At 39.7% G+C, this 13,940-nt stretch overlaps 1 protein-coding gene across 3 annotated transcripts in view; it reads right to left on the reverse strand.

The window, feature by feature from the left end:
* The window catches only part of LOC132391211 (protein furry homolog), a 260,162-nt gene that overhangs the window by 32,508 nt on the left and 213,714 nt on the right, over positions 1-13,940 (reverse strand). For 2 of the 3 annotated variants that reach the window (XM_059964112.1, XM_059964114.1), the window contains exons 51-53: positions 8,226-8,399; positions 3,791-3,991; positions 1,843-2,004 (exon numbers count right to left, since the gene is read on the reverse strand). In XM_059964112.1, coding sequence (XP_059820095.1) covers positions 1,843-2,004; positions 3,791-3,991; positions 8,226-8,399 — 537 coding nt within the window. The remainder of the gene's footprint in view (positions 1-1,842; positions 2,005-3,790; positions 3,992-8,225; positions 8,400-13,940) is intronic. The other variant, XM_059964113.1, reaches the window with a different exon arrangement.

Below are 13,940 nucleotides of genomic sequence, written 5' to 3' on the forward strand. Positions count from 1 at the left end.
ACCTGGAGGAAATTCATACAGTCACAAAGAGAATGTACAAATTCCTTACAGACAGCAAAGGATTTGAATCTGGGTTGCTGCTGCTGTAATTGTATTATGGTAACTGCTTTGCTACTATGCTGCTTTTGTGCACAGTTTATGATCATTTTGGTATTTAAGTACACCAGTCCTCTGTGCAATCCTTTCCCAACCAGCCATTTGGTTACAGTATACCAAGGAAAATAAAGTATCACCTGCCAATTTGGTTCAACACACCTGACAGAAATCTACTCCTTTTTATGGAAGTATTATACAGTAACTGTTCCTTCTGATATAGGGAATTTTAATCATCACATATATCGAATGGTGAATAACTGCTATCACCAGTTACAGCTTAAAGGAAACCTGTAATCCAGTGCCATGGAATGTATCTGATTATAAAACAGCATAATCCAGCAATATCAACACTGTTGTTGGTGATCAAAGAAGTCATACCACTAACAATTAGTCAAAAAAGCACTTTGCAGCACACAGTTCTGTGTTTCTAGGTTTATGGCAGTTAATTGTACACTATATAACTTTGAGATAACTTCATATGAAAAATAAAATATAAAATAACTCAAACAACATTAATAATATTAAGTGATTCTAATTTAGTTTTCAATCATGGAAATCAATTGAATCAATTCTTAATGCTTCGAGCAATCAACTTTAATCTTGGGATACTATAAGACCACAGCACACTGTATAAGAGCAGAACTAATCCATTCGGCCCATTGAATTTGCTCTGCCATGCAATCATGGCTGACTTCTTTTTAAACCCATTGTCCTGCTTTCTTGCCATAATCCTTAACTTACCAATCAAGAACCTATCAAAGTGTTCCTTAAATACAGCAAATTACCTGGCCTCCATAGCATTCTGTGGCAATGAAGCCCACAGATCCACCATCCTCTGGTTGAAGAAATTCTTTCTCATCTTCTGAGGCTAGGCCCTTGGATCCCAGACTCTCCTAATAATGGAAACATCCCCTCCATGTCAACTCTATCCAAGCCTTTCAGTATTTAGTAGGTTTCAGTGAGATCCTCACTTCATCCTTCCAAACTCCACTGAGTATAGCCCCAGGGTTGTCAAATGCTCCTCATATGTTAAGACTTACATTCCCAGAATTGTTCTTGTGAATCTCCTCTGACCCTCTACAGGGCTAGCAAGTTTGTTTTTAGATATGGAGCTCAAAGCATTATATTTTTTGTAATAATAATAGAGCAATTATAGAGTTAATCTCTCACCAACCTTAATGTCAGAGGACTGTTGATTCTATCCACTTGTTGATTATGTCCATGTGTAATTGGTATTTTTGAAGTTTCAGGATGTGATATTTTAGATGGACACCAGCAAGCATGCCCTTGGAGCAATATGCACAACTATACAGTATTCTCCCAGCCACCGCAGATGCAATATTACACATGCAGATGTTCACAACTTTGTTATGATCATTTGGTTAACTGAATAAGGAATAACCTCAACCAATTTAAATTTTTTTCCATCATCAAAGCAGTGTTTCAAAATCAGATTTAATGGTTAACTATAAGTAAACAGCTGGCAGTTCTAAGAAATATATTTTTTTAAAGTGCAAACTCTTTAATGACCATTTCCCAATGCCAAGACAAGTTGAGCAAAGGACAAAATGTACGCACACCCACACATCCTTAAGCAAAGGATAATAAATACATGCACAGCCACTCATCACCAGATCACCTAAATCAACAATTCCCATCCCACTTATTCCCAAAACAACTGTACACAGAAATTTGGAACATTTTTAAAAATTAAAATTCATTGACATGCCACCAAAGCGCTTTCACCTTTGACCGCTCATGCACCTGCTGATTTGCTTCATCAGCCAAAGAGACCTCCAAGCTAGGTGTCCTTGTGTTTACTGAAGGTGGATCTATGGAGGCTGTATCACCTGATGTTGACAGTGAATCCATTTGATTTGCATCCTCAGCAGGAGCAAAATTCATTAGCTTTAGAAGAAAATTTTAATAAAAGAGTATCAGTACTATCTGAGAGGTTTTAATCTCTTAATATCATCCTACTTAAAACAAACTTAAGCATTTCGTATGTGAAATTCTAGTGTTTATGAGTTGTATTCTGTTCCTGAAACTTAGTTACATTGGTATCAATGGAAACAAATCTTTTTATTATTTGAAAGCTGAGTTTAAGTATTCCACCCTGCAAAATCTCATTTCAGGGAGGTAGCACCATCAATTTGCAGGAAACTCCCGGGAGAGGTGGGATGTCTGCAATAGAGTAGCTCCTTAGCAGCTAGCCCGCTAGTTTAAATAACGTTAGCTATGCTAATGAATGAATGACACCAGTGAAACTCAACTCAACAGTGATTTAACCTACCATGGGCAATAGAAAAGTCACTGTTTCGAACAGTGCAGCGAGCAACACTGTCATTATTTGTGATCCCTATTAGGCAGGGGTACACTTTAGTGTAGTCTGGGGTGAAGTACGTTTTATATTTCCTTTTTTTGGAACACTCTGCCATGGTGCAATCTCTCTCTCTCGCTCTCTCTGTCTCACGCTCTCTCTCCTGTTCTCACACTCTCTCTCGCTCATGTGCGCTCTCCTGTTCTTGCACTCTTTCTCACACTTTCTCTCACTCTCCCGTTCTCGCACTCTCTCTCTTGCTCTCTCTCCCATTCTCACACTCTCTCTCTCGTTCTCTCTCTTTCTCTCGGAACCTCTCTCTCTTTCTTTCTCACACTCTCTCTCGCTCTCCTGTTCTCGCGCTCTCTCCCTCTTGATCTCAAAGAAATCGATTCCTGGTATATTGTATATAATTTGCCGGCATCAGGGAGCCGCTATCAATATGCGGGAGACTCCTGGAACTTCTGGGAAAGGTGGGATGTCTGTGTTATATCATATCTGTTGTCTTAGATTCCTCCATCAACAGAAAATGTATTTCTTTTATCAACTACTTTGAAAATCCTAGTGTCCAATTAAAAGTACCCCTTAACAGTCTATATTCCAGGGGTGAAACATTCAGCAAACATAATTTCTTAAAATTTAATTACTTCAACTTTCATAACATTTATGCGCTGCAGTGTATTTTCTTTAGGGTGTAAGGGACAGAGTTCTACGATGTGATCTAACCAAGTCTTTCTTATACCTTTAATATAGTCTTCTTTCTTTCTTTATTTATGAGATAGTGTGTGGAATAGGCCTGTCTGGCCCTTTGAGCTGAACTGCCCAGCAACCCTCGACAATTCTGATTTAAACTAACCTGATCACCAGACAATTTGCAAAGACAAATTAACATACCCGGTAGGTCCCTGGTCTGTGGAAGGAAACTGGAGGACCTGGAGAAATCTCATGCATCTCATGGGGAGGATGTACAGAGACTCCTTACAGAGGATGCCAGGATTGAACTCCAAACTCCAATGCCCTGAGTTGTAATAGCCTCACTCTTACTGCTACACTACTGTGGCACCCACATAATTGCTCAGTTGAACACGGTTCAAGCTCTTCTCTACGAAGAACATTTGTAAGTAGGCTTGTTTATTTTCTTGCCAGGGAATTATTTGTGTGTGTGAAGGCACAGAAAGGGAACAGGAGAGATTACTTTTAAAAAATCCACATTCAAATAAATACTTACTTTTAGAAACCACATTAAATGGTTTAAGCATAATAATTTAATGCCTGGTAACTTGGTAGATACTACAAAATCATAACTTATACAATGAATCTAACTTTTAGGTTCTTTTCCTGATCTGCATAATAAATTATAAAACATTGACATACTAGTTGTGATCGTGACAGAATTTGGCTTGCTGTGAGTGCTTCCTCTTCAGAGGATTCATCGGAATCTTCATGGTTAATTTTATTTAGACTTGGTGTGCTTCCTGAAAGTTTGCTCTCTTCAAGAAGTTGCATATCTCCCTTGCCTAGGCTATCAAGAGAGCGTCTCCGCACTCCCCAGTTGAAGGTATCCATACTCTCGCCCTGAAAGAAAAGGTACAACATTATTCATACAGAATATGTGTTGTCACTATGTATTCTCTATTTAATCACAAATGTTTGCATAAAATAGAAAAGTAATCCAAATATGAGACCACAGATCTACTTTTTGAAATATTGATAAAATCTTTTCTATAGCCTTAAGATGTTTATTTACATCAGTTGTAACAAATTGCTCATAACAGTTAATTAAATTATTTAATAATCTTATTATCAATTTAATAATATATTATAATTAATCTATGGATAAAGGAGTTGTTTTCTTCTTTCATGAATAAAAGCATTGGAGAACATTTCTGGGACTTAATGAAGTATGAAGGCCATTAAATAGTTGACTGCAGTTTTAGTGATTCACAAACTAATATTGAAACAAGCATTCTCTTAGTCACTTTGGGAGGCATTTTGAATTGCTAAAAAAAAAAATGGGTTTGAGTCATGGAACGTATCCTGGATGTCTACTTGTTGGTTTTGGTGCCTGGATTAAAACCACTTTATTAGAGACAGCCTTCATTATAATAAATATTTATAGTGTGTCAGTGCTGACAGCCATCTATGAATTGAGTCAGAAGTCATACATTAAAGAGAAAAAAAATATAAGTAGTAAATGTGTTTGGGAATATTTTTAATTTTACTTGCAATTTTTTTTGATAGTCTGCAATGATCCCTCCAAGAGCCACTGGATGGCAGGTTTAACATTCATTACTAATATCATCAAATTTGTCTCAGGGTTTAAGTATGACTTAAAACCCTGACAAAATATTGCAAATGCATCTCTGCCTGTTTTCCTTGTTTCCTGGTAATTTCCAAAATTCTGTGAACTGAACATACAGTCAGTACCATACACACAAAACACTGGAGGAACTCAGCAGGTCAGGTAGAATGTACAGTCGACATTTTAGGCCAAAACCTTTCGGTTCAGCCCAGTCCTGCTGAAGGGTCTCGGCCCGAAGCATCGACTGTACATTTTCCCCCATAGATGCTGTCTGGCCTGCTGAGTTCCTCCAGCATTTTATGTGTGTTGCTTGGATTTCCAGCATCTGCAGATTTTCTCTTGTTTGTGATACAGAAGGTGTTCTAATTTATTGTTGAATATCATTCAGTTTTATCCTAAATATAGTGCAAGACTATCCCTTGTGACAGAGTAAGATGTTTAGGAAAACCCTTTGAGAAGCTTCTAGCTTTAATATAATTTATTGAGATTTGATGTGAAGCAGGCCCTTTGAGCTGCACCCAGCAACCCCTAATTTAACCTTAGCCTAATCATGGGACAATTTACAGTGACCTATTAACTGGTATGTCTTCGGACTGTGGAAGCGAACCAGAGCACCCGGAGAAAATCCACGCAGTCCACACAGAGGACGTATAGACTCCTTACAGATAACGTCAGAAATGAACTCTAAACTCAGATCCTTGAACTGTAATTGCCTTGCACTGACATTACACTACTATGGCATCCAAGGGGCCATGTCTGCAGCATTATAAGGATATATCTACTGGTGCTCTCCAGAACTTACTTCACCAACTGTTGTAGATTTAGCACCAAGGCAGCTAATATTATTGTGAAGCTGCCTCAAAGCAGAAGGGAATACTCAGTATCTAGTTTTCTCCAGAGTTACCACAAGATTACATCATATTGCAAACAACCGTACTTAAAAAAAGATGCCGGGAATAACAATCAACAGAACAATTATGCATTCTTAATATTGCTACATGTAACAATCTGACGGAGGAAAATAATGCAATCAATTTCTTAATTTTTTCAGATCTTTGTCAAAAATCAGTAAGTGAAAAAAAGGTAAGATCACCTGATATGTTATTGTTCTACATAAACTATGCAGAAAAGTTCGATCGTAGGCCTGAAAATTGGAAGTGAAAGGAACAGAGGTCTAAAGATGACTTAACTACAACTTTAATCCAGAGTTGGATCTCATTTATTGTTAGCAAGACTGCCACCAATTAAGTTGCACTAGTTAGAGAAACAAATACCAATTAAAACAAATTATCTATGTTAAAGGGTAAAGGTTTGAAGGAGCATGTTTATTTTTCCTTTACTAAGCAAAACTAAGATAAATCTCTTTAATGAGGTTGCTTTATGGTCCAAAACAATACAAAAGGCTTCAGAGAAACTGAATGTGACTTCACTTTCACCTATCAGTCCTCATTTAATTCTTCAATCTACAAGGTAACAATTGTTGGGAAATTTGCTTTCAGTGACAGGATGGCTTAGCTGTACTGAAGTATCTTCTAAAGTCAGCCCATTCTAGGCTCACCTCTAAAATAACCTCTTCAGGAAGATGCAGGAGATGTATTTTCACAAGTAGAATATAGAAGGCACAGGTTAATGAATTCAGGGGAGTAAGAAAATTTTGGAAAGAAATCTCAGCAAGACTTCTTAAGAAAGATTACCCCCCACCCCCAGAGAGTTGAATATCAATTATTTTAAGAGATGAGCCCAAAACCCTCAGGTTATGAAAGTTAATCATAAGAAACAGAAATACAGTCTGTTTGCAGGAAAACAGTATTCTTAAAAGGAGAGCTATTGAAAAACCCTGCTTTACTCTGCAACTGCTATAGCACAATTTGTTACAAATGCACCAACAAAGAATTCAACTGCTTAGCAAAATGCAATTTTGACATTTAACATTTGACAATTTGAAAATGCTGGCTTCTTATGACAGTCTTAGTAATCTACTTGAATAAAAAAAACATAAAATTATAGCTAAGTGGAGTCCAGTGTTATCATTGCTATTACCAGAATATTTGTACTGAGTAATCACAAATGAAGGTAAAGCTATCTTTGTCAATATTCTACAGTGGACTTAGCTTCACATGCAATTATTTTCCAATGTGGTATTGGAGTTCATTTACTGAGCATAATGCAACAAGCTGATGGATGCAGCACAAACATTCCACTTGCAGATTACAACACATCCACAAAGCTGCATAATGAAACATCTTACCTGGAGTTCCTAGACAGCAATAAAGAGTGAAAAAAAAATTACAACATTTTAATTCTAAGAAGTACATATATTTTCACTGTTTAAAGAACTGAAATTCAATTATTTAGGTTCTCCATTGCTGACATTTCCCTTTTCTACAAAATAGAGCACATTTCAACAATATGCTGTTGCCTTACATGACGAGAACTTAAATGAACTCCCAGTTTTTAATTTTCCCTAGAGCTGCATTGTTTTGCTTTTTTTGTTCTCTGTTTGGACCTTATATTCTTCAAGCTTATTTGCAAGCAGTGCTCAGTTGATGATCAATATGTCCATCTCTAATCAGGCATTTTTGAGCTCCACAAAACTATTCCTTTTCAAATTTTTGAGTTACATTTAAACTTGTACCAATATCCATCAACAATGATTTGAGAAGATTATCGTGAACAATTATTTTCTATAATCATTATTTTTATCAAAATAATCCTATGCTGCTAACTTGATTATCTATCTTTTTTTCTCCAGTATACTTATAGAATTAGATTAAAACTTCAAAAAGTAAAGGGTTACTAATGACTTGCTATTGAAGCTAAGATGATAGAGAACAAAGCACAGGTTACTGAGTTTAGAATAAAGATGAATGCAGCTGATGGGCAGCTACAGAAATAGGGACAACTGTAAGGCTTGAGAGGCAAGTCCAACGTGATGTTACCTATTGTGACATTGGTGTACTGTGCTGGAGGGACTCAGTGGGTCAAGCACCATTTGTGGGAAGAAAGGAATTGTTGATGTTTTCAGCTGAAACCCTACATCAGGATTGACACAGGGTCTTGACTTGAAATGTTGACAATTACTTTCCTCCAATAGGTGCTGCATGACTGCTGAATTCCTCTAGCAGATTATTTGTTGCTTCAGATACCAGCATGTGCAGTTTCTTGTGTCTCTGTGGTGTTATTGTTGGCCTGGTTGTTGATTACAGCAGAGAAGTTGCATTAACCTTTCCAAACTCAGAATTATCTAAAACTAAATTGACTGTTTTTAATTCCTGGACTAATAAATTAACACATAAATTAGTTAATACACTATCACATCACTCAATAAATGTTTGCATAATAGATGCATTTCCAGAAATTATTAATCAAGACCAGAATTTATCCACCAAATTTAATAGCGGTAAAAGATCTGTTAATTATTTTGGTATCAATGATAGTACTATTTGTTATAGCCTTTTCACTAAATTCTCATATATATTTTTAATGTAAGCTTTAATAAAATCCTACCTCTCCATCCTCCAGCTCCACATCCAGAAAATCAAAATCTCTAAAAACTCTGAACTGTTGTTCACTTGTTGTGTCATCTATATTTTCTGGATCCCTAGGACCATCTTCTGAGGATGACACCAAACTTGCCTGATGTTCAATAAGGTCAAGATCTCCACTTGATGAGAAAATAACCTGAAGCAGATTCATGTCATATCTCAGTTTAGAAGTATCACTAAAAGTCTATTGATACCTTCAATAAAACACTAAGCAATATAAAAGATTAACAAAATAATATATAAAGGTACTCAAGAATTACTACACACCTGTATATAATGTACACTTGCACTGTAAAATGCATTTCCATGGTTCCTGAAACTTAATTCATAATATGCATTCAAAGATATTTATCACCAAAATTAAATGCTTCAACTAACTATGCTACAGTAACTGTAATTTATTATTTGAGACAAAGAAAATCAAAATATTAATATTCTTCACTAAATGAGCTTTGAAGCTTTAAAGGCTAAAAGAGTGTACTGTTGCGTCAAGTTGTTATGATCATTTAAAAGTGCAACATGTAATTTTTCTTTACTATATTTTCTAATTCTGTATTATTCATGAAATGCTGTATATTTTAATACTTTAAAAAATTTATTTGATGTTTTTCAATCATCTCTTTGGAGACAATGAAAAGGCTTCACGACAATTTAACCATCAAAAGACATCATGGCAGTCTGTGTGAGGGGTCAGAGGTTGCAGTGTTTGAGGTTGATTTGCCAGTCAGAACTTCTTCCATTTTACAGAACGACCCCTTGAGCAAGTGAAGTTAATGGAAGCTTTATGACTGCATGACTAGTGCATGAGGGCAGAAAGAGGGGCAACTGTAACAATGTGCTCAGAAGAGTTTGATTGATTTATGTAGCAAACATGAGGAAATCTACAGATGCTGGAAATTCAAACAACACACACACAAAATGTCAGTGGAACACAACAGGCCAGGCAGCATCTATAAGGAGAAGCACTGTCGATGTTTCGGGCCGAGACCCTTCGTCAGGACTAACTGAAAGGAAAGGTAGTAAGAGATTTGCAAGTAGTGGGGGAAGGGGGAAGTGTGAAATGATAGGAGAAGACCGGAGAGCGTGAGATGAAGCTAAGAGCTGGAAAGGTGATTGGCTAAAGTGATACAGAGCTGCAGAAGGGAAAGGATCATGGGACGGGAGGCCTCAGGAGAAAGAAAGGGGGAGGGGGGGTTAGCACCAGAGGGAGATGGAGAACAGGCAAACAACTAAATATGTCAGGGATGGGGTAAGAAGGGGAGGAGGGGCATTAACGGAAGTTAGAGAAGTCAATGTTCATGCCATCAGGCTGGAGGCTAACCAGCCAGTATATAAGGTGTTGTTCCTCCAAACTGAGTTTGGATTCATTTTGACAGTAGAGGAGGCCATGGATAGACATATCAGAATGGGAATGGGATGTGGAATTAAAATGTGTGGCCACTGGGAGATCCTGCTTTCTCTGGCGGACAGAGCGTAGGTGTTCAGTGAAATGGGCTCCCAGTCTGCGTTGGGTCTCACCAATATATAAAAGGCCACACCGAGAGCACCGGACGCAGTATACCACACTAGCCGACTCACAGATGAAGTGTCGCCTCACCTGGAAGGACTGTCTGGGGCCCTGAATGGTGGTGAGGGAGGAAGTGTAAGGGCAGGTGTAGCACTTGTTCCACTTGCAAGGATAAGTGCCAGGAGGGAGATTGGTGGGAAGGGATGGGGGGGGGGGGGGAGACGAGTGGACAAGGGAGTCGCGTAGGGAGCGATCCCCGCGGAAAGCAGAAAGAGGCGGGGAGGGAAAGGTGTGCTTGGTAGTGGGATCCCGTTGGAGGTGGCGGAAGTTACGGAGAATTATATGTTGGACCTGGAGGCTGGTGGGGTGGTAGGTGAGGACAAGGGGAACCCTATCCCGAGTGGGGTGGCAGGCAGATGGGGTGAGGGCAGATGTGCAGGAGATGGGAGAGATGCGTTTGAGAGCAGAATGGTGGAAGAAGGGAAGCCCCTTTGTTTAAAAAAGGAAGACATCTCCTTCATCCTGGAATGAAAAGCCTCATCCTGAGAGCAGATGCGGTGGAGACGGAGGAATTGTGAGAAGGGGATAGGGTGGGAAGAGGAATAGTCCAGGTAGCTGTGAGAGTCTGTAGGCTTATAGTAGATATCAGTAGATAAGCTGTCTCCAGAGATGGAGACAGAAAGATCAAGAAAGGGGAGGGAGGTGTCAAAAATGGGCCAGGTAAATTTGAGGGCAGGGTGAAAGTTGGAGGAAAATTAATGAAGTCAACGAGCTCAGCATGCATGCAGGAGGCAGTGCCAATGCAGTCGTTGATGTAGTGAAGGAAAAGAAGGGGACGGATACCCGTATATACTTGGAACATGGACTGTTCCACAAAGCCAACAAAAAGGCAGGCATAACTGGGACCCATACGGGTGCCCATGGCTACACCCTTGGTTTGGAGGAAGTGGGAGGAGCCAAAGGAGAAATTATTGAGAGTAAGAACTAATTCCGCTAGACGGAGGAGAGTGGTGGTAGAGGGGAATTGGTTAGGTCTGGAATCCAAATAGAGGCAAAGAGCTTTGAGACCGTCTGGGTGGGGTTGGAGGTATATAGGGACTGGACGTCCATGGTGAAAATAAGGCGGTGGGGGCCAGGGAACTTAAAATCATTGAAAAAATTCAAAGCACGAGAAGTGTCACGAACATAGATGGGAAGAGATTGAACAAGGGGGGGATAAGACAGTGTCAAGGTATGCAGAAATGAGTCCGGTGGGGCAGGAGCAAGCTGAGACAATAGGTCTACCTGGACAGGCAGGTTTGTGGATCCTGGGTAGGAGTTAGAAATGGGAAGTGCAGGGTGTGGGAACTATGAGGTTGGTGGCAGTTGGATGGGAGATCCCCAGAGCTGATAAGGTCAGTGATGGTATAGGAGACAATGGCCTGGTGCTCCTTAGAGGGGTCATGATCAAGGGGTAAATAAGAGGAGGTATCAGAGAGTTGTCGCTGTGCCTTGGCCAGGTAGAGGTCAGTACGTCAGACAACAACAGCTCCCCCCTTATCAGCAGGTTTTATAGTGAGGTCGGGATTGGTGCGGAGGGAGTGGAGAGCAGAGTGTTTGGAAGGAGTTAGGTTGGAATTAGAACAGGGTGTAGTGAAGTTGAGACAGTTGATGTCCCGTCGGCAATTGGCAATAAAGAGATCCAGCGCAGGCAGAAGGAGATTTATGTTATTGTTTCCCATATTGATCGACTTGTTTTAACAGGGGTGGATGAAAGAGTAGTCAATGTGGAAACCAGAAAGGAGGTGGCAGGGGGAAGGGAAAGATCTGACAGCTTGGAACTGGAAGAAATGGCAAAAGATTATATGCTTCAGTGGGATCCACCAGTCACATCTTCCCCCCTTTAAGCTTTCCATGGGGACCATTCTCTGTGCAATTTGCTGGTATGCACATCCTTTCCCATCCATATCTTCCTGTTGCACAAAGTATTTCTCTGTAACCATATGAAATGCAATACTTGTCCCTTCAGCCCTTCCTTCACCACCAGAAAGGAACCTAAACAAACTTCCCAAAGGAGAAAGAGATTGATCTGCACCTCCTTTAACCTGATCTACTGCATTCAATGCTTATAGTTTGACCTCCTCTGCACTGAAACCAGCGAACGCTTTCAGTTAACCTCTCCGTCTGCAGTGGCCATCTTGAACTTCTGGCTGCATGACATAGCAATTTCTTTTCCATTCTTACAGTGAACTAATTGTCTGTCCTTGACCTTCTCCTTTGAGGCTAAATGCAAACTAGAACAACATCTCAAATTCCTCCTGGGTAGCCTAAACCCACAGTTATGAACATTAGATTTTCCAGTTCCTTTCCTACTTCCACCAGTCCATCCTGGTTCCCTCTCCCTTTGTTCACCTTTTCCATCCTTCCCTGCACTCTTTTACCAGAACATTACCTTTTGGCCTACTTTCCCATCATCTTTATAATGGAGGCAGGCTAACCCCTACTGACATCAATGTATCTGGGGCTGACAGGGTGAACAGCTTTAAGGTCCTTTGTATAAACATCACCAAGGATCTCACATGGTCTGTACATACTGGCTGTGTGGTGAAAAAGGCACAACTGCCTCTTTCACCTCAGACAGTTGAATAAGTTTGGTATGGGCCCCCAAATCCTAAGAACTTGCTACAGGAGCACAACTGAGAGCATGCTAACTGGTTGTATGGGATCTGTCTGGTATGGGAACTGTACTGGCCTCAATTGTAGGACCCTGCAGAGAGTGGTGCAGACAGCCTAGTGCATCTGTAGATGTGAACTTCCCACTATTCAGGACATTTACAAAGACAGGTATGTAAAAAGAGCCTGAAGGATCATTGGGGATCCGAGTCACCACAACCACAAACTGTCCCAGCTTTTATCATCCGGTAAAAGTACCACAGCATAAAAGCCAGGACCAACAGGTTCCGGGACAGCATCTTCCACCAGGCCATCAGATTGATTAATTCATGCTGACACAACTGTATTTCTATGTTAGTATGTACATACTATTTATTATAAATTACTATAATTTACACATTGAACATTTAGACTGAGATGTAACCTAAAGATTTTTACTCCTCAAGTATATGAAGGATGTCAATAAGGTCAATTCAGTTCAATTCAGTCTCTCCCTTATTTGGTTCTACTTACCAACTACGAGCTTCTGTTACTACTCTCCCCCTTCCTTTTCCCACCTGGTTGCCTGTCCCCATTATCCCCACTCTGCTTATCAGCTTTTACTTATTACTTACAAACATTTGCCTCACCCCTCACTCTCACTGCTATATACCAGTTGTCTTCCTGCTACAGTCCTGATGTAGGCTCTCAAACAGAGACATCAGGCATCCCTTTTCCTTCTCAGATGCTGCCCAACAACACTGAGTTCTTCCAGCAGTTTATTTCTTTCCCTCCAGATTCCAGAATTTGCAGTTTCTGTGGCTCTGTGTAAAGTCCAGCGATGGAGCCTTTTCATGTTGAATTCTTTATTATAATAAAGATCCTACATGAGTAAGAGCTGGCAGAGCAGTCAGTGGCAACCAAACGAAATGACTGGGAATTATAGCTTTAGAAAAGTATGATAAGCTTCCATCACTACTTTGGTAATTATTTTAATGTTCATCATGGAGTCATAGATTTGTACAGCAGAGAAACAGTCCCTTTGGCCCATCTTATCCACAGCAACCATTTTGCCTATTTACATTCATCCAATTTGACAAATTAGTTCTGTATCCATCTATGCTTCGCCTATTAAAGAGTCAACCTAAACATCTCATAAATGAAATGATTGTATCCAACTGCAAAATAGATTGACCACCTACTTTATGAAAGATTTTCCCTTCAGATCCCTTTAAAACTCACTTCTTTCACCTTAAATATATGCCCTCTTGTTTATGTTATCTGTACCAAGGGAAAATAAGAGTCTATCCACTCTATTATAATTTTATATACCTCTATTTGGTTACTTCTCAGCTTCCTTCACTCCAAGGAAAACAAGTCCAGTTTATCGAGTCTCTCCCCATAACTATCATCCCCAGACTAGGTATCACCTTGGGGCATTCCTCTACACTAGCTGCAGTACAATCACACCTTTCCTTTAGTATTGCAACCAGGAACAAACACAATACTCAATACACAATCATCTAACCCATATTTTGT

Source organism: Hypanus sabinus, chromosome 3 (genome assembly GCF_030144855.1).
Source record: "Hypanus sabinus isolate sHypSab1 chromosome 3, sHypSab1.hap1, whole genome shotgun sequence".
Lineage (NCBI taxonomy): Eukaryota > Metazoa > Chordata > Chondrichthyes > Myliobatiformes > Dasyatidae > Hypanus > Hypanus sabinus.